At 34.2% G+C, this 27551-nt stretch overlaps 1 protein-coding gene across 1 annotated transcript; it reads left to right on the top strand.

Moving 5' to 3' along the window:
* The first annotated feature begins 1432 nt into the window (after positions 1 to 1432).
* Positions 1433 to 24973, top strand: LOC124641795 (muscle segmentation homeobox-like). The gene is made up of 3 exons (XM_047180016.1): positions 1433 to 2088; positions 23867 to 24051; positions 24265 to 24973. The coding sequence occupies exons 1-3, from the start codon at positions 1518 to 1520 to the stop codon at positions 24526 to 24528; spliced, it is 1020 nt and encodes a 339-aa protein (XP_047035972.1). The 5' UTR covers positions 1433 to 1517; the 3' UTR covers positions 24529 to 24973.
* Positions 24974 to 27551: the final 2578 nt, after the last annotated feature.

Raw genomic sequence — 27551 nt, 5'->3', positions numbered from 1 at the left:
CCCAGTCCATGCTTCTTTTCGATTTGATCCCTGAGTAAGTACATAATTCGATGTCTTGTATACGTGGATGACATTATCTTGGTCGGTTTAACCAACTACAAAAACCAAACATTATAACGGATACAGCTATCGCTAAATAATTGCCTACCTATACGTACTAAGTCTATATTTTGTTCGTTAAAAGCCTAATTATCCGCATTGGGAAACCCTGCATTGCTGAATTTACGTAGTCTATTATTTAAATATTCTGGGAGCTAATCAAAATTTTAATTAAACACTGTTTTGAGGTAAACTTAATCTTCTTTAATTAGTTAGGCTTTTAGTATGGGGGTTTTTATATTGTTTTTGTTTATGAGTGTTGAAGGAATCTGGTAATCTAAAAGGCATAGTGGCGAGTTTAAGATGTGTCTTGGTCCTTGGTGTTCTTCTTTTTTGTCGAAGTTTTTCAGTCTAGCGTTTGTCCGTAACTATATTTTATCTGTGTAATGCCTACACACACTGCTTCTACTAGTCAATTCTAAGAGTAAAACTTCTAAGTCTTTGGTAAATTTTGGTATCGCCTCTATTGCAGTAGTTACGGTAGCAATGTATTTGTCTGAACCTTTCACTAACATACAGTAGTAAATAGAAATGGAATTCTTAACGAACTAAACAAAAGTCAAGATAAAGTTGAATGAGGAAAGACGAAAACAGACGGAACTGGTCAACCAAGTACGATGCAAAGATACCTACTGAAAATGATTATTTTCGGGATAAAAATACCTACTCAAAGAAAAAGGAAGACGCTAACTAAGAATGAAATAGAGACCATGGGTGAAGCAAGACAGAAGTTGTCCATATCGCAGACAACAGATTCAAAAAATCATCCTCGTCTGTTGCCGAGAGCCGAGACCCCTGAATTATCAAATATGAAGAAAGCATGTACTTTTAATTTTAAGATATTCTCACAATAAAAGTTATATAAATCAAAATATAAATAACAGTGAGCAGCTTCGTTGTAAATCATTTGTGCTAATTTGAAACGGATCCGTAAACACGGACGCGGCAGAATTCATCAAACCAATGCCCCCTCGGCGCTAATCTCACAAAGGGACCAGCAGAGAACGCTCAAAAGGATTTAACAAGCGGCATTCACGACTGCTCATTATATTTTTATACTTTATACCTCTGGTGGCGGGCATAAAGTGTGCGATCAAAACGCGCGAACCCCTACAAAAGGTAATTATGTTTTGATTCCTACAAAAAAAATCGAGTATCACAAAGGAGACTAACGAGATAAGAGCGTGCTAAATCGCTCCCCCCGACGCCCGCGCGGATCAATCGACAGGGCCGCGGTCGATTGGCGGAGCGCGGCGGGCCGAGGCGAGGCGGAGCCCGGGCCACGCCTCGCCGGGCCCGCGCGCCTCTCGCCGCGCCGCCGAGCCAGTCCACCTCCGACTGCGCCCGCATGCGTACACGATCCCTCGATCGCGCCCCAGTGTCACCCGGCTGTGCTAAATGGAACTGACCAGCGTTCAATGTTAAAGAAACAAAGCTACGAGGACAAGGAAGTGAACATGGCGATACAGAGTGTTTCAAGATACCCGAGCAGCCCTGCCGAAGCGACGGAACCGCCCAAAGCCTCCAGGATCAGCTTCAGCGTGGCTTCGATACTGGCTGATACGAAGGCGAACCAAGTCGATGAGACAGCGGAGATGATAAGGCATCACAGGACGATACCGGAGTCTCCGTTGAGGCAGTCGCCGTCAGCGCAGCCTGAGTTGCCCGGCGGGAAGTCTATATCCCCTAGGCCATCATCGCAGACGCCTCCTTTGAATTTGAATGTGTCAGCAACGGTGACGTCTTCTGAAGATGAGTACGAAGATTCAGTTAATCAGGAAGATTCAATAGTAGATGTGGAGGACCTGCAGAATGGGATGGGCAGTGAGGACGAGGAGAAGCCGTCGGAGAAGGCGCGGCTGGTGCGGCCGACGCCGTTCAGCGCGCTGGCCGCGGCGGCGTACGGGCTGGCCTGGCCGGGCCCGCCGCCTGTTGTCCCGTCTTTTGGTCCGCTGTTCCAGTCACATTTCCCCGTTGGACCCTTAACAGGTTAGCGAACTTTTACATTTATTTCTCGGCGTTTTTCGTTGTTCGTCTTTCGTGAATTTGTAGAGTTGAATTTTTTTGGAGCGCTTTGACGTACTTGGTAGCAAAATATTAAATATTTTTGATATTTAGTGTTATGTATTTTATTTTGAACATTATTTTTGAAGATAGTTTTTTTTTTTTACTTGAACTTAATTGCAACTCAAGAAATTGATATTTTTTGGTTGTAGATTATTTGGAACTCTTCCCAGTTTTTAAGAATGAAATTAAACTTCGGAATCTGCAGAGGTTTCAGTATTTATTTTTTTTTTTAACTTGGATGATTTGATTGTTACGTTAAAATCTTAATGTTTTGATTTTTCCTGCGTGCCAAGTAATTCGATGATATCTAATGTTTACTGCCAAAATTAATTTAAACAATCAGGAAACCAGGTAACTTACGAAAATAATATAACAATGTAATATTTTGAGAACTTTAATTTACAATCTAATTTGGGCGTCATAAACAAAATTCGGAAATTCCAATAATTGTTATTCTACCTCCATAATTAATTGAAAGAGGAAAATTTCAGCCATAAATTAATTGATAAAGGCGTTATTATATTTTTGAAATTAATAATGCTATCGTTTTCCTGCATAGCGTTTATTAATTAAAATATTTTCGCTCCACCCAATTATGATATAAAATTATTATTAAAGTTTAATTACGTTCGCTGCTGTTCAATTATATAAATTGAATATTTTAATTAATTCCCGTTACATTTACGCTTTATATTACGTATTTAATTTATTTTATACTCCAAGATTATAGGTACTTAGGTACATTTTATAGAGACCATAGATAAAAGTAGGTATGTACTTGAATAAAATATTTTATAAATGCAAGTGCGCATGCCTGGTATACTTGGTACAAATCGTTCTGAATTACAAAGTGATTAGTAAGTACCAACTAGCCGTTGTAGTTAATTCATATTAATCATTTAAACCTAATGGTTTAATCTGCATAAATACTCGGTAATCTATTAACTGTTGTATTTGTGTTAAGCAATGATATGTAATAATTCACAATCAAGTGCTAGGTATTAGGTAGATGTCTGTAGTGGATAGGGCGTTTCTCTTTTCAATGATTATAATTTGTATTTTAATTGGGTAAGACCCCGAGAATAATAAATAGATACCTAGGTAAAATAGTTTAATTACATTTTACAATAAACATTTTTATTTACAAAATTACATACATTAATTTTATTGTAAAATATATCTAAAAAAAATTGTAAATCTGAAATAGAGGTCGAAATACGTAGGCAGGTACCTATTTATGCTATTTAATTATTTTTTGTTTATAGAAATAACTTATTACATTGTGAACAGGTGATTAAGGAAAGTAATGTATACGAATATTTACTTTTAAAAAATAAAATTTGGTAAATTATGATAAGTTTAGCATATTTTTCCTACTTAAACACGTTTGACGAAACCGGACAACATCACCGCGAATTTAACGTCAAACTTTTAATCACTCCTTCAAACAATCACAAAATCATTAACCTAAACAAAACCAAATCCTAAGATTACCATTGTCACCTATTTACACCAAAACAGCATGTTTCGAAAACCCGTTAACCCTGTAATGCCGGGGTCTCAAAACCTTGTCTCGTAGAGAACAAAAGCGTACATAAATACAGGATCAGTTGAATGCGTAAACAATAGGGCATTGGTTTCGACAACCCGACTGGATCACGGAGATTTGGGAACATTTTCCCCGATTGTATAAGTTACCGTTGAAGGGTTAAGTTTGGAAGTACCCAGCGATATATTTTTGATGTTGTTGAAATTATTTTTGCTTGTATTTCTATCGATAAGTAAATGGTATTAAAAATTTCGAAAATAAATTCTACAAATTATATCCGACAAAAGGTCGGATATAATTTGTTCTTTCACATTGGCCGTTCATGTCATCTGTAAATGTTTTATTTTCTAACTGCGGTTTTCAATAGGTATCTGATTCATCCGTAATTTAGGAATTAGAGATTGAAATTTGACATAAATATGGAGCTAATGTCTAAATCGATATCTAATCGAAAAAAAAAATGGATAGATTAATTATTAAAATCCGCAATAAATCGACCCAATTTTGATTGACATTGTAATATAAATTATGCGGCCATATGTAAATGATTTGCATTGCTTACCGAATACTCAGGTAATGGATTAATTATTTATCTTTGTGTTAATTTAATTAAATATTTATCTACGTCAATAAAATTTTAAAATATATGCAATGAGCTAGTAATAGGAACAACATAATTTTGAAAAGTAATTAACATTGTGTAAAGTAAAATAGATTTTAATGGAGTATTTTACAAACAATGGCGTATTCAATCATATCAATAACATATCAAATATAATGACTATATGCCTTGACAGAAACAACGCGATATTTTTTTCTATTCAATAATTGATACACGAACCAATTATCGACATTTTTATTCGATAAATAAGTCCTTATTCGAGCAATCGAATGCAATTTCAAATACTTCATAACTACACTATTTTATTCTTGTATCATTTTTTATTATTAACGACTAGCTGTTTTTCCGCGGTTTCACTCCTGTCCTGTGAGAACTTCTGTCCGTATTATTTACATCTAATCCTACGTTACTCAAGAAGAGAGTGGGTTTTCAACACTGAAAGAATTTTTAACCGTGAAACTTACACGGAAGAAATGTAGCTGTTACCCGGGACTATGTAGCTCTACAAAGGGTAAAATAACTTTTTGAAAGCGGTTCAGTGGTCTCCAAGCCTTTGTGTGCAAACAAACAATATTTGTATAAAAGAGTATATAGATAAATAACGTAGGTATATAAGTATAGAAGATAATACTATTAACGAATAAAAATTAAAACCCTGACATAATTCGAGATTATTACGAGTATTATTAAATTACGGTAATCGCTCAGTAGATGTTAACTTACATAAACCAGTGGTTTCTAATGGGGAAATCGATTTGTTTTTTATTCGATAGAAACGTTTAAGTATAGGAAATCCTATTGGTAAACGGTTAAAATGATACTTGTTAGGGATATTAGTTACTTAATGAGTTTTTATGGTTTTTTTTGGATGTAGTTATTTATAAGTGCGTAATGAATTTTATTCACACCTCTGAACGTAGAAACTTTATAAGGTTCAACAAAAAATCTACCGTAGTTATACCTTTTTAACCGACTTTACAAAAAGAAGGTCCTCAGTTCCGATGTTTGTAGGTTTTTTTTAAGTTATGCACATTATTTGATAGTTCCCACATATTTCATGCTTACATTAACAATGATGAACTTTACAATTCATTTGCACAATAACACCAATTTTACACAACATTTAACACTAAAAAGCACCGGTCAGGACTCGAACCTGTACCAATACATGTCTCTTATAATCTTGCCATGGTGCATTGATCAAGCCACGCCTTCGCACCGTCAAATAAAATGCATTGTCAACTACTTATGTTTATCGGTCTATTTCTTAAAGCGATCTATCCGTGGATTGCGACTAGATATTGAAATTTGATATATAGGTAGGTAATTTATATGGAGCTAGTAAGATGATCTTTGATCTAAGTGGATCTTTGACGTCTTGCTAAATAAATGAATTTGAATTTGAAATCCAAAAAATAAATCCACCGTGTATTATGAAAAAGTATGATAAGGATTTGAAATCAACTGCCATGATTGTATGATAATGGAAAATGATTTTGTAATAAGAACGGATAAGTCAGTATGTTCGAGTGCGGTAAAATTTCAAAAACTGATTGCTTGGTTTTTGAAAGATATTTTTTTTTTGCAATTTAAGCATTATTTAGATTTTTTTTTTATAAATGAGTTATGAACGTACAAACAAGGGTTATTTGATGTTACCAAATATATGTAGCTTTGCAGTTTATAATGAGGAAGAGTTAATTAAATTGCAATAACGTATGCAGATTATTATTATACCTAAATTAAGCTTATAATGGAAAGTTTTCCTTTGTAAACAAATACAATTCGATAATAATAGCCTTTATCTGTATTAAAATTAATTGGTCGCACATTATTGTGACGAATAAATTATGTTTTCGTTTTGTTATTGTTATAAGATAAATTCCCAGTTAACTCCCAAATAAAATAAGTTATTGATTTATTAAGCACACATTGTATGACCTATTATATCATTACACTGTATTATTATTTTGTTACACTTTGATCTTCAATCCTTCTCTGTGTGAGAGGAGGCCTGTGCCCAGCAGTGGGACGATAAAAATGCTGATGATGATGATACATTTAAATATTCGTATTAACGAAATTCTGCCTTTCTTTTCTTAAATCTAACTTGGGAAAATTTCACGTCATTTTGTCTCAAAATTTGATTTGCAATATTTTTTGTACATCTTATATACTCCACTCCAATGTCGCAATATTATTTTCCCACATTCATCTTCCAGAAAAAATTACATCATTTTCTCTTTTAATTTTTTTGCACATCCTATATATTGCCTAAACAACACCCTGTTGTCGTGTACATAGTGGTGCACACAGGCAATCGGACCTCGCAACATGGCCATTCAATTACGAGCGGCTAATCGGCCGCAACACAGGCTATCGCCCTTTATTAGCCTCTAATGTCGCATTGTGAGAAACATTTAGCAGTAATGCACCACTGTGCGTTTCAATCGTGGTTAGAGGTGCTCGTGGCTATGTGTCGTAGGACGTCGACCGGTAGGTTAAGCGACAATTTGCGCGGTCGGTTAATGGATGGGTGACCGTCTATTTCATAGCGACTTTCAGACTTTGTGCCTATTTTCTTTGGCAATCGTTGCGTGTCAGAAGCTAGACAATTTTAAGAAGGGGTATCGTGTTACCCAGGTAACAGGGTTGAGGTGGTCAAATAGGCAGTTACGTGTAATCTAATATTAAATACAGGTAGAGCTACAAGTAAGAGTAATTGGTATATAACGCTAAAAACAACCTGGTATAAATACTGAAAGCGGACCCCAAAAAAAGTTGCGAAAATGCTGTTTAAATCCAAGGTTCAATCGCCAACATAAAACAAACACAAAATGATTACAAACCCAACACATTAATTAGCACACAACCCATAAACTTTAAATACAAAACAAAATTGAAATATAATTCCGTATAAAATAAAATATACTTTCTTGTGGTATTTCTATCAGCATAAGATTGTTAGTAAAAACTCGGGTCACAGAGTGGTACACTGCAGACTAAACAGTTGTCCTACAGTTGACCCGATCGGAATTTTTTTTTAAAAGCAAATTTTGATTTTGATCAATGTTTTCAATCGGACTGATACCAGCTAAATACCTGATCTTTGTAATGTGTTTACTATCATTCATCTTCATACTGATTTATTTATGCGTTATGCGCACATTACAAACTTTTAGTAAGCCGATAGTTGGTTTGGGCTCATGAATCAGTATGAAGATGACTGGAAGTACCCACGTTACAACGATCAGGTATTTATTCGACATCAGACCGACTAAACATTTTGATTGACTTCACGACACAAACATTTGAGCACACATTTTTATTGCCCGCCACCGGCCAACAGTCGGCCGACTAAAAGTTTGCAGTTTGCAAGTAAATGCTGGTTATTTGCAGTAGTGCAACATAAAGGTGGGGTTGTAATGTGAGCTGAGCTAGCTATTTCTCGCTCCGCTTAACATTCACTTACTATACATGACATTAGGTACAGTCCATTGCGTTACGTTTTATTGGCAGAAAGTAGTAAAGTTCGATATACATATGTATTAATTTTGAAATAAGTAGTTAAAAGTAGGTATTTAATATAGATAGAATAACTGGGTTGAGAAGGTCAGATAGGCAGTCGCTCCTTGTAAACTGGTACTCAGCTGCATCCGGTTAGACTGAAAGCCGACCCCAACATAGTTGGGAAAAGGCCCGGGAGATGATTTTTTTATTGTTTTTTTTATTGTTCTTAGAGAAGGCTTACAGACTAATAACATTATCAAATTATGTATTGATGATGTATATGTTTATAGAAGGTATTTTTAGTAAAATTTATAAAGGTAATGTTTGACATACATACACTTAAATACACTTGAATGGTTTTCTTAATCACAGTATAATTATTACCTGAAGCTATTAAGTACCTTAAAGACATAGACTGAAGCATTAATTGTGTTTTAAGCAATAACCACTTTATTTAGAGTTACACACATACATACAATAACTATGTATGTATGTGTGTAACTCTAAATTATAGCGCTAAATTATAGCGTTTATAGCGTATCCTCGCTTAGCTTTCGCCAAAACCTAGGTTTAATAAAATAGCAAAAAAGCCTCCTTTCCACTTCTAGCAATTAATATTTGTTTGTAGTGCCTGAAAACATGCGAAGTTATTGCTTATCAACGTTGTTACAGTTCTCAACTATGCTTTGCAAAGCAATTGAATTTTTTATATTTTTTGCACCCTGATTTACTTGGAGAAATGTAAATTCTATGGCATTATTTACATTTGTAATTATTTGTGGAGTTGCCGGATAAAGGGGTTATTTTAATCTAGAGCATAGCATAAGTAGTTTTTCATTTATCCAGGCATATTCTTATAAGTTATATTTTAAAAGTTATTTAATTAAATGAAAAAAAGACTTTTAAATATGTATAGGCAATCATAGGTTATATACATTCAAAATTACCAGCAAAACAAAAAAAAAAGGTAAGCATGCATAAAGGTTGTATGTCGCAATTTTTATATTTCCCAAAAATAAAGTCGTAACATCATTTAACACCTCTTTACAATAAACATACAAACTTAATCACAAATAATGTTTTAAAAGAGGTGTGCACAAACCGGTGCCAATTGGCCACTGTCCCAAAAGTACCCTCATAAAAATATCAAGCTATTAAATAATTTGCAAAGGAATCATGAAAAGTGTTTGCCATCATGCAATGGTCACGACATATAAACACGAATCTCTAGCTTTTTTATATATATAGATAATACTTTCGTACTCGCTTGTACTTTACTTTGTAACTAGTAAAATACCATATTGACTTGATAACAAAAATTCTATCCCACTTTTCCACTCTTTTGTACAATTTTCCAATTACAATACTTTTATGAGCTTAATTCCCAGAACAGTTGCTAACTATGTTGATTGTAAAAAGTGTAAATTGTTAATACTGCAATATGATCCATCAGTCTAATACATAAATTGCACTTTTCCACTCGCCAGTACATTCGCACATAATTTTTATAACTGCGTAATGTACACTTGGTTAGGTACAGTCACAAAGAAACGCATAAAATGAATGAAAACAAAGCTCAAGGTACATAACAATACATAAATTATACTTTTCCACTCAGCAATACATTTGTATCTAATTTTTATTTTACACACTTAAGTACAGTCGCTTACAACTGTGTTGGAATAAAAAGTGTAAAACGTACGTATTTTACGACGTTACGGACGTTTATGACGCAAATGAAATATAAAGTTAGATAGCTAAATGTAATTAGCGCAAAAAGTCATTAGTTTTGCACGCACTAGCAGACGCGGGAAGTATAATTTCAGTTTATCGTTGAAACTATAATAATCGTCACTAGGTACTATTTATTTAACGGAATCATTTTCATTTATCGAGATTAGCAAACCATTTTTACTGTCCACACTCCATTTCGTAAAGTTTCAATTTGGAATCATAAAAGTGGCTTATACGTGTTTGGCATTATTTAGGTACAATTTGAACCACGAGTGTTTAAATTAGAGTACAAATTCTGTCTACATAAAATGGCGTAAAGCAGTTTGTTGAAAGTGGGCAACGATCATATTTGACCGGTTGTTTCGCACAGCGCTGGACGTATCAGAGAATCGCACCACAAAAGGTAAGCTTCGACCACTGAAAAATAAAACGCGGGGAACTGGTTTGTTATCGTCAGTGCACAATGGGCTGCGACTGCAAGCAATATTGGTAGCATTTACGAACTAAACTACCATTAATACCCTTTTCCTATTTATTTACGATCAGGAATAATGGTCTATTAAGAATGTTAAATTGGTAACGCGAAAATGTGCGTATTCTGCTGATTAACAAAATAATTGTTCACGTTTAACGCCCGCGATACGATAGTTTTCAATAGCGATTGTTCACTTATCTTAATGATTAAGTTGTTTCTTGATGGATTGTACTGTTGTATTTTCTTATTGTACTTATACAATCATACGGGGATTTTATTCACCATTTAACAATCTGAACGTGTAATATACTTTCAACTTTTATCTTTTTAGCCACACTTGCATATTAAGATGAAATTCTATTATAGACAGCGTCCATATTCCGTATGACATAGACAACTTTTCATACAGTTTAAATCAAGTAGGTTCGATTATAAGCAAGAGTCTACCAACTTAATAAAATACCCTTTTTTTCGTTTTATAAAAAGTGGTAACGTGGTTCGTGTAATTAGCAGGGCCTGTTATCAGCCTGGGCAGTTGCGTGTGCCTCGGAATGCAATGTGAGCATAATTCTTTCACAAAAATACCGAAAACTGGTTCATGAGTAATAGAGGCGAGCGACGTCATTTAATTTTTAAAAGACGACTTTTAGTTCCGTCAGTTTGATAACAATTGTATATGAAATTAGTGCGTTTTTTGACTTTTTTGTTTAAATAAGGCTTTTTGAATTGGATAATTATTTAACTGGTTAACATGCTTCATGCTGTGATTATGAGACGTAGACATAGATGTCCCTATTACAAACTATAATTTTCATAAAACTCAAAGGGCCTTACTACAAAAACTTTAAACCCTGGTTTACACTTGTCTAATAAAATTTTGGCTGCAAAATGAACCATATGTCAACGTCATAATTTGACATTTTTTTAGACAAGGCATAAACTGACGTTTAAAAGTTTTTGTGGTAAGACGGAAAATGTCTTGTGTACCTGTAATTATTAAGATTTCCAAAAAAGTTATTCCTTATAAATAGCAGCATAGGTTTCTGTCAGAATAAGGCGTTGTCTTCCATTGTGATGATTTTCCATAATTAACTTTCAATCGTTACAAACACACTCGTATCTTACTGCTTTTTACATAAAGACATAATAAACATATCTACTACATACCCACATTTTTAGCCAAGCGTAAACCTACACACGGCACCGTGATCGAGCCCATACCATCGATAAACAAAGTCATACCTCACTTAACTTCAATCCCGATCGAATTTATAAGATTTAATAAGTTTAGCCATTCCATTTCACAGTTATTGAGAATAGCGTTATATCAGTATATTATACTATGATTAATGTTTCTTTATAGCTATTGTAAATAGTAATCGCTCTTATTGTTTCTCGTAATAGCACTTCTAATTGGGTTCTTGAAGAAATACTTTAAGTAGGTGCTGTATACAACCTACTTAGTTACCGTACCTACGTAGTGTAAATAAGTTTAGGTTTCGAGTTATGAAAATAAGTCCAAGATTTTAAGTCAAAGTGTGAAATTAACTTCAATTAGTTTCGTCAAGTTTTTGGCCTTTTATCTCACTATTTAAATCAAAAACCATTTCGTCAATTCCAAAAGAAAAAACTATTTTTAATTTGTAAAGTTGAACATTCACAGTTCCTACGATAATTGTTAAGTTAACATTAAAGTTAAGGTTTATTTCAAAAGATTTCTATTCTACTTTCGAATTGTTGTCTGATTCTAATACAGGGTGTGACAGTTACCGCGCACCCAATTACAGAGCTTTGTATACAGAGTGTTCTCAGAATTTAGTAAATACAATTTTGTGTAAATTACAGCGTATTTAAAGTTGTTGTGGAATGAAACTGCTAGAGTTATTTTTTAACAATTTTGTACCTAGTGAATATTACCTACTTATCGCAATATAAATTTGTATCCGCGCATTACCAAACGTCATAATTAACGACCAATCAAAGTCCCGACCATTTGTAAAAGTGAAATCGAGCCAGTTACAAAATTGTTAGCAAATAAACAAAATGAATTATTTATTTCTATTCGATATCTAAGACTTGTAAGTGTACGAATTTGTCTTTTACCTTAAGCTAATTAGCGCTGTATAATGACATAACGCGGGCCTAAGCGTACACTCGAGTGCAAGCTTAATGATAAATATATCCATATTTGTCTATCAGTATAACTGGAAAGGCTTATCGTTCCGAATGCTCTCGTTAGCGCTTGTAAACTGAAACCCCATTACTGCCTCACGAAAATACCAAATAGACACCTTAAGTTGAAAGTCGTAAGGAAGAAATCAATTTGACGCTACGTTTAAGGTGTTTTTTCGCCCGGTAAGCGCACGATTGCCTCTCCTAATTGGCTCGCCATCTGTTTTAATTCATTTTGCGATAGTTTTACAAGTATTTTATTGACGCGTGGCTCCGCCTGGCGGTCGGCGGTGTAACGAAGCGATTAATCGATTCGTTTGCGTGCGAGACGATCGAGTGCTCGAGTGGCCCGGTCAATTGCTCGATTATACGATTTTTGAACAAATATTCCTTGGATTTTGTTTTATTGTTTGGCTGGATGTATATTGCGGTCGCCACGGCCATGTTGGCTATTCGCATTATACGGACTGTAATTTTTAATTTGTTACCATTTCAGCGCCATTCAGAATGTAATTTGTTGGGAAGTTTATAGCTACTATTTAATAATAATATAGTTTTGAGCAATGTCTGCTATTAAACTTGTTCGGAGACTAAATAAAGCAACTTACCAGGAAATTAATCGTAATTACGTGTAGACATGAAAAATGGCCTAGTTTCAATACCTATCACGCTATGGGAGGTCTTTCAAGATGAAACGCTTGACTCTTACTGCTTTGACTTAAGGTTGAGAATAAAGTGAACACTAAATGCAATGAGATAAGTCCAGTGGCATAGTCAGTGACGCGTGCTGCCATCTCTCGGACGATGACAGTAAATAATAAATCTTTAGATAACATCAGAGGCAAAGATTATACGGTACTGAGTCCTCATCACGCCATCCGTGCTTCCTGCACGGGCAAATTAGTAAAACACCTACAAACAATGTTGCCTACCATTTGGCATAACACGCACTTAGTAGTGAAGCAATTAGGTTCAAATTCCTTTGAGCAGCACCCAAGCAAAGGCAAGTAACAAATGGTCGTGTAGAACACTGAATATATTTTTAGTAGTTCGCAGAAGCGTACGCTAAAAGTTAACGCCGGTGCTTGAAACGACTGAAGACAATGGACAGAGCAACACAGTTTAAACATTTAAGTGCCTAGTTAACGTTCATTTACAGCCGAACTGGAATTACGACTGCAGCTAAGCGTTCTATTTCACTGCATTTCAAACCACACGCATGCTGACTCTCAAAATACCTGTGCTTTCTTTTAGCCGAATTTGTTACAATCGGCCTCGACCCGCGCGTTGACCAATTAGAAACACCCATTAAAACGTTCGGCAAACTTCGTATTTTTTCGCCGCTTGCATTCTTTCACGAAAACAAGCGATGCAATTTAATCCGTCAATTTGCACCGAACAAAACCGCCACCGGTAGCCCTTTTGAAAATGGAACGCTTCAATTGAATTTCGCGTTCTAAAAATTGGTACGTCATTAAGTGAAGTTTTATTCGAACTTGGAACGGTGTTTCCATAAACATTTTGTATTGTGAAAATTAAATTGGTTTTAAATGTCTAACTCTTTGGTTAAACGCATACCATTCAAAACCCTTAAATGATTAAAGTTAAGTATTCTTACTTGTAAAAAACACTAATTCACCAAGGAGAAAGATCATTCCTAAATTATCTAAAAACCAGAAAAAACACCACCATAAACAATTAAGATACAAATTGGTTTTAAATGTCTAACTCTTTGGTTAAACGCATACCATTCAAAACCCTTAAATGATTAAAGTTAAGTATTCTTACTTGTAAAAAAACACTAATTCACCAAGGAGAAAGATCATTCCTAAATTATCTAAAAACCAGAAAAAACACCACCATAAACAATTAAGATACAAATCAAACCCTATAGAACATAGTAGGTATCAATACATAATCAGATTTGTTATTAATTCAAACTCACATTAGATAAAATTTTAGATAAAAAAAACTAGGTTTATGGTCACACACATCCGATTCTTGGAAAGATATTCGAATGAAAGTCGACTACTGTTTTGACATAAAGATCATATCTAGCTTTGGGAAGTTGAAATATTTTAATAGGCAACCATCTAGTAATTAAAAAAGTATTTAATACTTACATTACAGAAACTCGCCGCTAACTTAATGTTTAAGTAGAACCATGAAAATTATTTCAAATTATTTCTCTACCTACATTTAAAATCCATTTTCTACTGATATCTTTAACATCTTCGTAATATTTCCAAATTCAAATCAACTTGATAAATAATCAATATGAAATCAATACCTATATAATTAGATGTTAATTTAATAGTTAAGTTTGAGTCCGTCATATTTTCTCTAATTTTAATTGGTCCATTATTATCTTATGACGTTAAACTCGGCCTCATAAATGGTCAAAATTAGCATTCTATTTGATACATTAAGATAATATTGGATTTTGATCATCTCGCCTACTTATTAACTTACAAAGAATGATATTTTTTAACTGAGTATAGTATAGAAAATCGAAAATCCGGTTAGACTGGAAGCCGACCCCAACATAGTTGGGAAAAAGGCTCGGAGGATGGACGATAGAAAATCGAAAAAAGAACCAAAATGTTGAATTACGTTATCATAAATTATGATTAATACTCAAACATGGAATTAATACCTTCCATTATTATTAGGTTCTGAGTTAATTAAAATTATCAAGCGAAACGAATTATATAATTTGTCATCAGGCCGGCGCAGGCGCAGCTTCTTATTGTAACTTCATAAATTATGACATCGGAGGCCTTCCCAGAAATAAGGTTGAACACCCAATGGACGAGACAAGACAAGAAAGCAAGAATATTCATAACTAATAATGCCGTTGATATATGGCTGGTCATTTTGCAATGTTGAGCTATTCTTGCGAAATATGAATGGAAGTTTTGTGTGTAGTAAAAAAACAAATTAGGTTGTGTTCAATTTGTTCGATCATTTATCTCTTTATTGTTTTGGCTAGGTAACTTACAGTCTATGTGTAGTATGGTATTTCATAAAAATATGATTGTCAAAAAAATATATAAGTTGGTATGGTGCAAAAACACAATCATGATGAAAAAAAATCCTGACTAGGATAGCCTGGATAGTTAGCAAAATATTAAACGTAAATTATTTTATTTATATTTTTTGTTTAACAACCCTGGTTAATTCTTGCGTGCCAAATGAGAGGCTGTCTTAACAAACAATTCTTGTATCGACCTCAATAAAATAGCGGGAACTTTGTGAGTTCCAATATTAATTTATTCCCCTTCATTTTAATATTTCTAGTTCATATTGGCTAGTTCAAATATCTATACTCATATTATAAAGACGAAAAATTTTGATTGTTTGTGTGATAAGCTCAAAAACTACTGGACCGATTTTCAAAATTCTTTCTCTGTTGGAAAGTTACACTCTTCCCAAGTAAGATAGGCTATATTTTATACCGGTACAGGCAGTAGTTTCGACGGGACGCGAGCAAAACCGCGGGAAATGGGTTAGTCATTTAATATTCTGCGTAAATATTTATTGGGTTTCTCTGATATTTTTGCGAAACAAGTTTTTTTGTTCGATCGAGTTTTCGCACGGTTCAAACGAATGTCATTTAATAATGTTTCATCGAAGAATTATTGCCTACTAATTAGTTTAATTTGTTATTTTTCGTCGGCGGTTAGATAAAGGGATACCGTATAAGTAGGTAGAGGTTTTTATAAAATCGATATTGATTGTTTTTATGATTTATGATTAAGAAAAGATGAGCATGCGTATCATTTTACGAAATTATAAAATCAGCCGTTACTTTGCCGAAATCCATGACATTAAATGCTAGAAATAATGTTTTACTTACAACACCAAATGAGTTACAAAGGTTCAACGGCTATAAAAACCTATTTTTCACAAATAAACGTGATATCTAGGTACACATAACAAAACTACCATTAATTCCCAAAAAAAAAATAAACAAGTCACAATCCGTCACACAGCATTCTTACATTCTTTAGAATCCTCACATAGTTGCCATTGAAGGCATCCCTAATAGTTGTATGGTATCATTGCGCTATGACCGAGGTAGGTGGGCAGTCGCGTGGGAGTCCCACCGACTCCCCGCTGCGCAAGCGACGCACCTATATTAACATGTTCATTTATTAATATACTAGGCCACAGAGTTATGAGTCTGATAGACCTATCAACGGTGTAAAAAAAGATGGTTGTAACTTTGGTTAAGTTGGGTTTCGAAAACCAGCGGGTAGGCTTAAGTGTATATTTTTTTTAGTGTTAATTAATAGCTAGATTATTAATTCCATGTTAAGTAGCTATCCGAAATATATGTATTATCGACACAGATACTCGGTAATTTTTTGTAATTAAATTAATTGCAAGTAACCTTTTAAATCGCAATTAAAGTTAGCATATTGATACTTGAAGCATGGCATTTCAAGCGCCACAAATTAAGCAAAATTAAGCGAAAACAATTAAAATGAGTTAACCATCAAAAATCGACTTTATTGGCAAAGGCATTAAGTGGGTTAAAAAAAAGTTGAAAATGTCAATATTGACAGGTTTGACCTAAAAAGTTTTCTCACAGTAGGTTGGTAATTAATGAAGACAACTTTCACTTTGAACAGTAGTAGCCTTTTTATGTAAACGCGTGTTTTAGCTACTGTATTCTCTTATTTATTATAGTATTTATTGGATTCATTTAGATAACGATCTTAATTACTTCTCAGAACTAAAATCTTTAGAACAAAAAATATATATAAAAAAAAATCTCTTTAAAACACGATTCTATACATACTTTAAAATACTATTGATTTCTGACACTTACGCGAATATTAGACATTTAAATAAAACTACTTTTACGGATTTTATCGCGTTATATTAATATTATTGAATCCCGACGTTTCGGATCCTTTACAGCATCCATGGTCACGGGCAGACTATAATATAACGCGATAAAATCCGTAAAAGTAGTTTTATTATGTTTAAAATACTATTTTAAAATCAAACCTATAATTTTAACCACTTTTTTCGTTCCACTCTAATCTTTATAAGGCTATGTACACATAAAAGACACCCCGTGACGATCGTAGGCCGATGTTCATAGCACAGAATTATAAGGCCCTGTACAAACCAGCGTCGGTGGCGAGCGAGTCAAGTGGATCGCAACGTGTACCTAATTAATATACCACTTGTCAATTACGCTCACGATATTGTGTACTGGGCCTTATTTCTTGTACACCTTACTTTTAATAAGAGTTTTTTTTTCTTGTAAAATTGTTTTGTACAAAGTCTGACTACGTATGGTACCTATAACGTTTAACCTCTTGTATATCGGTAAATTATAAAACAATAGAAAATCAATTGTGTCTCGCGTCTATCTCTCTCTCGCTCTGGCATACAACGGGTTAAAACTTTAGTGCGAAATAATGTATGTTCTAAAAAAATATGTGTTGTGTGTCCTAGTAAATATACTTCGTGTAAAACGTGGGACATTATTTTAATTATATTTGAACCAAAGTATTATCTACTTACATACACAACACGCGTTATTTTTTGACTATTAAAATTAGTAATCTTGTATTAAAATCGTTAACACTTTTATAGTCTATTAACAAAAGATAATATCCAAAGATTCCACATAACATCAAATATAGCTAAAAGCTAATTTATGCAATTTTACATACTTAAAACCGATTTTGTTAGAACTTTGATTTTAGTGTTAGACTAAAATTTATGATCATTTTGTATAAATTTGAGTACCTAGGTCTTGCTTTATGCTCCCACTATGGTTATATTGATTAAGCTAGGAATTGAATACAAGTAGATTTGAAAGTGTAATTTGCAGTGTATTAAACACTTATTTTATTCTCTGCTTCCTAAAGACACTAAAACATATTATTTCAGAAATAGATTTCGAGTTTTACATAGATACCTATCTTTTATAATGTAGCTTGCTGGATAAAATATTATCAAAATCGATTCAGTATATTACAGGTATATAAATACATACATACTAATTTCCAAAAGTAACCTATTTTGTCTATAACTTCAAAGTCAAAAGATTAGTCAATCCGTTACAGCCTTTTTTTATCGTCCCACTGCTGGGCTGCGGCCTCCTCTCACACGGAGAAGGATTGAGCATTAATCACCACGCTTGCTCAATGCGGGTTGGTGATTTCAAACTTTATAGTCCAGGTTTCCTCAAGATGTTTTCTTTCACCTTCTAATCAGCCATTGGTGTCCAAGATATACGGAGAAAGTCAATCCGTACTTCTAACTTGTAGAATAATTTGTGAAACATAAAATGGCGTTCGTACCTCCTACGGCTCATTGTCTTATAATAACTTAGCAATTATTATTTTAATGCGTTATTATATGTCAGTAATAATAATGATCTTCTTACTGCCTTGTAATGTTGCTCATTTGATTACCATTAATCTATGATGCCTTTTTTATTGATCTGGCTTTGTTTATTTTAATTAACAATCAATTGATAACGTTGTGACTTTTATTGTAGCCTAGCCGATTTCCCGCGGTTTCACCCGCGTTCTATGGGAACTACTGCCCGTGCCGGGATAAGATGTAGCAAATGTTACTCGGTTCAGTATAATATTCGGAGCCTTTCAGATACAAACAAAAAACATAAAAATGTTTCCTCTTTATAAAATAAGTTTTTTTTTTATTATTAGCCTGTGTTGTCCCACTGATGGGCAAAGGCCTCCCCCATAGTCTTCCATCTTTCCCTATCGGTCGCCATTTGTGGCCATAAAATAAGTACAGATCTTTAAATGTACAATTTAAAGATTTATCATGTGGATTTTTGATACATCTGAATTTGTTGCATAGGCCTAAAAATCATAATTAACTTGGATATTCGTGGTTGCATTGTAGGAAGATTCATTTATAAACAATTTTAATTATTTTCATGTTTATACACGCATTGAGTTACTTACCGTTATCTTTTTTTAATATTTTTATCAGCTCAATAAATAATGTATATGTATATAAAACAGACAACTAACATTTAATATCCATTTTGCTTCACATAATTTTACATATACTAGTACCGTCAACAGAACTATTGTAAGTACATAAGTACAGTCAGCAACGAGAGTCACGCTCCTAATTATAGAAGCATTCCCAATCAATTACCGAGTATGCGAAACAAAACTGTCGCGACCGTTTCATTTGGTAGCGTCAGCAAAATAGTTTTATTGTTGGTACAGAATTGATTAAAATTTTAATTAAGTTTTAATAGTGTGGTAATGTGGAAATACAATAATGATTATTTTAATTGTGTTATGGGGTTTTGAATTTCGCCGTTGATTTTTATTATTAATTAAAATGGACGCTAAATAAAATATTTACTTAGATGACAACAACAATGTAAGTACTTACACTACACTAAATAAACAACCAAGAAAAAAAAATCATCATCATTTAAACTACCAAAAAAAAAAAATACAAAAAAAAAACTCAAAAGCAAAATGACGTTTTGTGTTTAACAAGCAGTCAAACGCCGCTGTCAGTGTTTGGCACCGAGCCAAAATACTAATGTCCCATTGAATAGTGCTATTTGTAAACTGCACTGCGAGACGAGTATAAACACAGCTACAATGCTCCGATGCTCTTAATAGATCATTTAAGGAGAGGCCTTAGAACCAGCGAGGTGGCGGTTACATCCTTTTAAAAGGTGGAAAATAATTATTTAGTTATGCTTTCACAGTGAATTTGATTTAAATGGTATTTTGTATAGAGAGAGATTTTTAGTTATAGACATAAAATATAATTTACGGATATAATGATCAGGATGTGAATTAAAATTCATTCGGCTGTCATTTGAACATCTTTGGTAGTCGTTACGGGTAGTCAGAAGCCAGTAACTCTGACAACCAGTCGTATCAAGGGATATTGGGTTGCCCGGGTAACTGGGTTGAAGAGGTCAAGCAGGGTAGTCGCTTCTTGTAAAGCACTGGTACTCAGCTGCATCCGGTTAGGCTGGAAGCCGACCCCAACATAGTTGGGAAAAAGCTAGGCAGATGATGAATAATAAAAATAACAAAAATGACACTTGAACTTTAGCAGAAGATAGATCCCGATAAATATAAGATGGCATCAAATGGCATAAGATGGAAGATATATTATAGAACAAATGTCGTCTGAGCACATATTCGCTAAAGTTATTTATTGTGGAACGGATCGCTTAGGTGTTGATCCTATATATCATATTAAATGTCACTGACATCAAAGTGAGAAGGTAAAAAATGGAGCATTGCATGAATAATCGGCCTATTATACTTAACTCATGCGTTTGTTTTTATTTATGTGATGTGAAGTATGAAATCATATTCTCAGAAACAGATTTTATAACAAAAAACCGAATACCTATATTGATTAAGTCCCATAATGTTTATAAAAGACCCATTATGACATAGAGAACTATTCATCACATTCTATAAGTTATCTGATTTGAGGTATTTGACTATAGATTCGATTCATTCCTATGATAAGTAATAGCCATCTACTTCAAACATAAAAGCGATCACTAAATAGTTTTCCAAACATAAATTAAACGGTTAACGGCATAAGCGGTCCACTTCCGCGTTTTCTAAGGCCCCTTTTATGAGGTAAAGATTGAGTGCTGATGAATGGGCCACGTTAAGGATTCCGTTTGATCACCAGATAAATATTGTGGGCGTATTCTCAAAGAATCCGGGCTCAGCTAATGGCTTTAATAGTTCTTTGTTGAACGAATAAATTATTAACAACACTGCATCATTATGTCGCTTACATTATGAACCTATTATTTTTATACATCGCTTTTTAATTCTCAGCTGCGGTGAATATCGGCAAATGTGTTTTTAGTAGATCATTTCATTTTATGTAACGATCTTTGTTTATATGAAGAAACCACGATTGTGACAAACGAATTATGTTTTCATAATATTCTAACAGAATATTGTTTTAAAACAATATATCGCACACTTTATCTCGAATATAAATTATAATGAAGCGTGAACTTTGCACTACAGTGAAATTAAAGTATTTTATAGCCGTCGTATTTGATATATTATTTGTTCTAATATTACTTTACATTCATGGATAATAAAAGAAATGTGTAATGTTAAGTATCCCGCAAGACGCAAAGAATGCCCGCCTCTCTTGTACAGACAACAAAAACGTCAAGTGTACGCTGCCCGTTTAAAATATTGGAATGAATGACATACCACGCCTCGCACGATTAATGGTGGTGCGCACACAAAAAGCAAACATGCTCATTAATATATCAACTGTCTTTTTAGCAGCGCACTGAAACATTAGGTACCGCCAGCACAAACTTGCAGCATCAGAATTGATTCTCTTTCACAATTATCACAAAAACGCTCGACTTCTTTCATAACTCATCCGCTAGACATTCCTTTTTCAAAAGCAAAACAAAATTGACGATGTACAACAATGGAAAATGTATTTAAACGCATTTAAAATGTCTCATATTTCTCTCGTCGCTCTCCGAGTCACAACACGAACATAATTCAGTGGTGTAACATCTGTAGTCAATATCTCTTTATACAATTAACAAGAGGACGAGAACAGACAGCCCCATATAAGTATTTTTAAAAGAGGTAATTTAACAGCTCCCGGACGATTTTAAGAAACCGTCCACACGTGCGACGAGACGTCTCCGACACGTATTTTGAACTTTACATTTTTTCTTCCGTCGTTTTCTCATTAATAATGCAAGAAATTTCTTTGAGACATGGCAGCGTTTATCAAAATTCACCACTACGTCTAAAGAATATATCAGGAAAGAGAAAAATATATTCACGGAGAAATGCCGTAACTTTAAATGGAGTACCGAAATAGATAAGTTAGTGAAAAAACGCGGCACTTAATCGTTAGTGTGCATCGGCTCTTAGTTTTATTTCCGTCTTGTCGTCGGTACTTGCTTTGACTTCTGCTAAACACGACATTAATACACTTTAGCTTTTTTTCGACTGTCACATAATTTACGATTTTTTTGCTTTTATTTTTTGTGGGCCATTAGCTATTAAGCGACTGTACTGTGTGACATTGGGATTAATACGTCGTTTGAAGCGCCGTTCTACTAATGCTTTTATATTCTCTACGCAAATTATGAAGTCATTGTCAATGTTTCTTGGTGATAGCTGTATTATATTTTTACAATGTTTAATTTTGACAAGTTGGACTGGTAGACATAAATTATTATTTTTATATCACTTTTCGTTTATTATAATGTATCCACCAACGTAATGAGTAATAACAATTTACACTTTTCTATTAATAAACGTAAAACCAGTGTAACGCCATGTGATGAGGTTCATTAAGTTTAATGACATGCGACCGAAATATGTGTCATAATCACAATAAAACGAAAGTCTCAACACGTGTTCGTCCATCAATCAACGATCACAAACATTAATTAGTACTTAAATACCAATTAGCTGATAGATAATTATGTAGGTTAGAGTCTATTAAAACGAACAGAACCACCAATAAATTACGAAGCAAGTTTTTTTATTGAATCACACACAAATTACTAATAAAACCAGAAATTTGTTGACGAATCCACTAATAGACGGACAAGATAATGATTCAGAGGTATATAAATTTATTATTCAATCACGAATTAATTTGATTGATGAATTAAGTAGTCGTAAAATTACACAAGACATTAACTGCTGAGGACCACGATCGTAATGTTGATGTCGTTTTAATAATATCTGTTAATAAAAAAACACCAACGATTTGGGTAATTCAACGGCAAAATAAAGAAGAAGTTGGAAACAAAATCCATGAATCTGAGGCTCTTTAAAATACATAGGTGCCACTGGACATTCAACGAAGTCATTATCTCTCTTTCATATCTGGGACGTGTGGGCGTTAATCAATTCTTTTCTAACCAGCTGTGGCAATAAAATCAACGATTTGCGTACTAATACGCTTGTTTTCGTCGCTAAATAAGTTAAAAAATTACCTCGTGGAGATTTTATCGGGATCGGATCGCGGTCCGTTTCCTTTAGCCTTTTATTTTATATGAGTTTTATTATGCGATTTATAAATCCCGCGGAGGAACGGAGCGGCATTCCTATCGGCATTCGGCTGCTTTTGTGTTATTGAGACGTAACAGTAAAGTTCAAGCTATCCATACTTGCACAAGGCATGTCTACTGATAAATGTTCTCCTTTATCATTATTAATATTCATACCACTTCCATCTGAGAGCGTTTCGTAACCGTTTTCGACAAGAAAAATGTCACCAAATGAGAAAACTGGAGGTTTTACGATTTTACGATTTATTAATTAGTCGTAAAGTTGTTGAGGCAATCCACAAACGTTTGCATTTTGAGATCCACTTTAGAATATATTAATGTTTATTTGGAACGTTATCTGCCGAATGCATCTCCTAAATCTTGGAAGGCAATATCTCGGACAAGTCTCACAAAGGCTGCGAAACATCATTAGAGATCGTTCTGTTTACAAATTAGCCTGATTAATTTTACTGCCGAAGATTTTATTGTATTGCGAAATTTTATTACAGAGAGATCCTGTTTGGTTAAAGCAGAGGTTTATAGGATTTCAATTGACTGTTTGTTTCTTTGTTATAGATGCGAATGGGGAGCCGGCGAAGTTGAAATGCAACCTTCGCAAACACAAGCCGAACCGCAAGCCTCGCACGCCATTCACCGCGCAGCAGCTGCGAGCGCTAGAGAGCAAGTTTGTCGACAAACAGTACTTGAGCATCGCTGAAAGAGCTGAGTTCTCATCTTCTTTGGGACTATCTGAAACTCAGGTAAGCATCTGATAATTTTACAGTAGAATTAATTTAGACAGAAAGCTACCATCCCATACCTTAAAAATTATAAGTTCAAAAAAAAATATTTGGGTCTTAAGACTTTTTCATAAAACATTTACTAAATAAATCCTTTCGAATTTCCCATCGATACATAACACAAAGGTCGAAATATTGTTACCTTATATAATAAATCATTTGTTTTGTCTACAGGTAAAAATCTGGTTCCAAAACCGAAGAGCGAAAGCAAAACGCGTACAGGAGGCGGAGATTGAGAAACTCAAAATGGCGCAGTTTTCTCGCCACCCCCACCACCTGTACCCCCACCCCGCGCTGCAGCAGTATTTCCACCCCCACCACCTCATGGGGGGAGGCCGGCCGCTGCCCCCCATGGGCCTGCCACCGCCGCATCTGACCATGGTGCAACCACCTGTGTCAGGATCACCGTCGCCCAACACGCAATCTAACCAACAGTGAAACATCCAAAAAGACGTTATTACACGTGATTCAAATTCAAATTCGGAACAATCGAACTGTGAATAAAAAAAAATGTTCCGAAAAAATAAATCGAAAAAAAAAAAATATTGATTTATTTTTGCTGTCGCTACCGTATGGTTGTGAGTGCGGTGAATTTGAAAAAAAATGTTTGTAAATTATTCTTGTAAATATAGCTTAATGGGAGTTTAGACAATACTGTGTATTAGTTTTACGTTCGGACTTAATTTAATGTATAACTATGTAGTAGGTAAACTTTACCTTTGTACCAAAATTTTGATTTGATGTATTCCAGTACAAAATTCGTTCACCAGACTTTCGAATTCAATGAAAACTGTAATATTGTTGTAAATAGGATTTTATTTTGTACATTGTTACACTTTATTCTGTAGTTAAATATATATATTTCTTTGATATTGACTAAAAATTGTTTTATTATTTACCTATTCACATTTTAATTACGTACATAATAATTATTATATTTACGTTCGTAATTACGTACTTTGAGATAAGGATGATTTTGCAGAATGACCTATTGATAATAATGGCAGACGTGATTAAAATACAAATATAAAGTGCCTATAACCATAACATTTCATTGATTAACTTCTAGAACCTAACTGCCCCGCATCATTCAACTTTCAACCTTAACACTAAGTTAATAAAGTCTAAAATGACTTGTTAATTTTTTTTGTTTGATCTAAGTGTATCTTTAGTAGCGGACAATAAGCGAGGATGATAATATGTTGTCAATTGAGTGTGGAGCACTAATTTAAATATATCCATTAAAGTTAATTGTCTGATAGCGGGCGGGGTCGGGTCGCGCGATATGTAGCGATACCGAGCTACACTTTACAGGGGGATGCTCGAAAACCTGATGCAGTAGACACGGTTGCACGTAAACATTATATTTAGGAATGGAGGAAAATTTCTGAAACATAAGTAAGGAAATTCGTCAAAGTAAAGTTATTTTTTTTTTTATTTAACTTGTCTCACCCAGTCTTTTTTTATACATTTTGCAGACATCTCAATTTAATTAATATTGTGTAGAGATAGTTGAGGTCTCTATAAAGCAAGTTAGAACGTATTGGTCACAGATAAATAAGAAGGGAGTGGATGTAAGTATGATGGTTGACAGAGAGGAATGGAAGCGCCCACTCTTAATAAATTGGGTACAGGACAGGAAGAATAAGAAGCAGATAGACCTCGCGTCTAAAAAGATTGGCATCTTGCATCATTAGCATTTGCATTGGCAATACAGAGCACTTAAAAAATAAATCACTTTCACCGAAAATATCAATTTCTTAAAAACAACATCCTATACATATGGATTTGGAGAATAATTTGGTCTGTTTGTGTCCAAAAACAATTTTTATCATTTATCATTTACGAAGACGATTTACCTACATCGAAGATGGCCCACATTCGTCATATTCAGTTAATAACTAAATAATAAACATTTATTTATCATTGGACACTATTATGCAATTTATATTCGTAGAAGTGGGTTTTCAGAGACTTAAGACGATACCTCGTTGCGATGTTCACGATCGAACTGGGTAAATGGTTGAGAGGGATAGAACTATGCGATAGTAACGTAAATAGATAGAGAGAGGAAACATGTAACCTGCTCGAAAAAAAATAACGTAAGCGCCATACTAAATAAAAATTTATTAAAAAACAATTTTATGTTTCTTTAAAAACTGATTTCTGATTAATGTTTAATAAGATATTATCTACATTCTTCATTATTTAAATGTGACAGAAAGTACATGACTACGACATAAAATTCATAAAATGTTATTTTTAGAGGTAAGTTCTGACTTTTTTTCTATTGAGAAAAGTTACTTGTTTTATGTTTTTGTCTTCGGATTAATCTAGGTAATATAGTCAACAAACACATATAAAAAAATACGTGTGGCACTCGGGGACTGCCGCGGTAAAGCTATTGCATAGCATTCTGTATCAACTTATGCAATTATAATTATTAATTACTAGCCGTTCCCCGCGATATTACCCGCGCCCGGTGTATTTTTTGCCGCTCTGGTACATGGTGAGCAGTAGCGTCTACCTACACTTGGTATTGGTATACTCATATAAGTTATGCTACCCTGGTACATGGTGAGCAGTTGCATCGAAATTTCGTTATTGGTATACTTTACTAAGGTGAATTATGCTGTCCTAGTACTTTACTTTTGTGGTTCTGCCTCCGTGCCCGTCGGAGTGGGGAGCGTTTTTTCGTTACGGAATTTCTGGATTTGGTCCCCGCGCTCAAGGCCTGCGATAGAAGCTATGCAATAGCTTAAAAAAATTATTATTCAAATAAGTATTCTTAAGTGAAAAAAACGTTTAATTTCGAGGTATCGCCTTAAACTACATATGTAGCCCGCCGGTCTTGAAGTTGGTCCTCTGTGTCCGGGAGGACACGTAAGGCGTGCGTCCTGGATCACGTTATAGACTGTCAGGTGGTTTTAAGAATGGTCTGACACTATGGCCTATTATATGATTAAACTTGCAGCTCAATGCTGAAAAGAAGAAATCATGCTATCGAGGTCAACATGGTTAATGATTAGAGAGGTGATCAGGCATGGATTAGAAGATTATTTTTATTATAAAATAGTAATTCATAGTTTACCAATTCAAAAAGCGCTGGTACTCAGCTTCATCCGGTTAGACTGGAAGCCGACCCCAACATAGTTGGGAAAAAGGCTCGGAGGTTGATGAGTTTACTAATTCATTTGATAACGATCTAGGCTTTTTCAATTAAGATTACATAATGTTACGAATTTATTAAGTTACAACAGATTGTGCAATCACAATTCAATAAAGGGTATAGTCATGATTTGATAGTCTTAATATTCATGCTCTAAGTGATATAGTGCCGCGCCTATTGGTAATCCAGGACATGGAGTAGGTCAAAAGTTTATTCTGAAGGCCTTTTGATAAGTATTTAATAACTGTGATGCAATTTTCGATAGCTGCACAAAGAGATTAGTATTAGAGAA

This window comes from Helicoverpa zea, chromosome 23 (assembly GCF_022581195.2).
Source record: "Helicoverpa zea isolate HzStark_Cry1AcR chromosome 23, ilHelZeax1.1, whole genome shotgun sequence".
Taxonomy (NCBI): Eukaryota; Metazoa; Arthropoda; class Insecta; order Lepidoptera; family Noctuidae; genus Helicoverpa; species Helicoverpa zea.
Note: the sequence above shows the minus strand (reverse complement) of the source record. Positions and strands in the feature narration are given on the sequence as shown.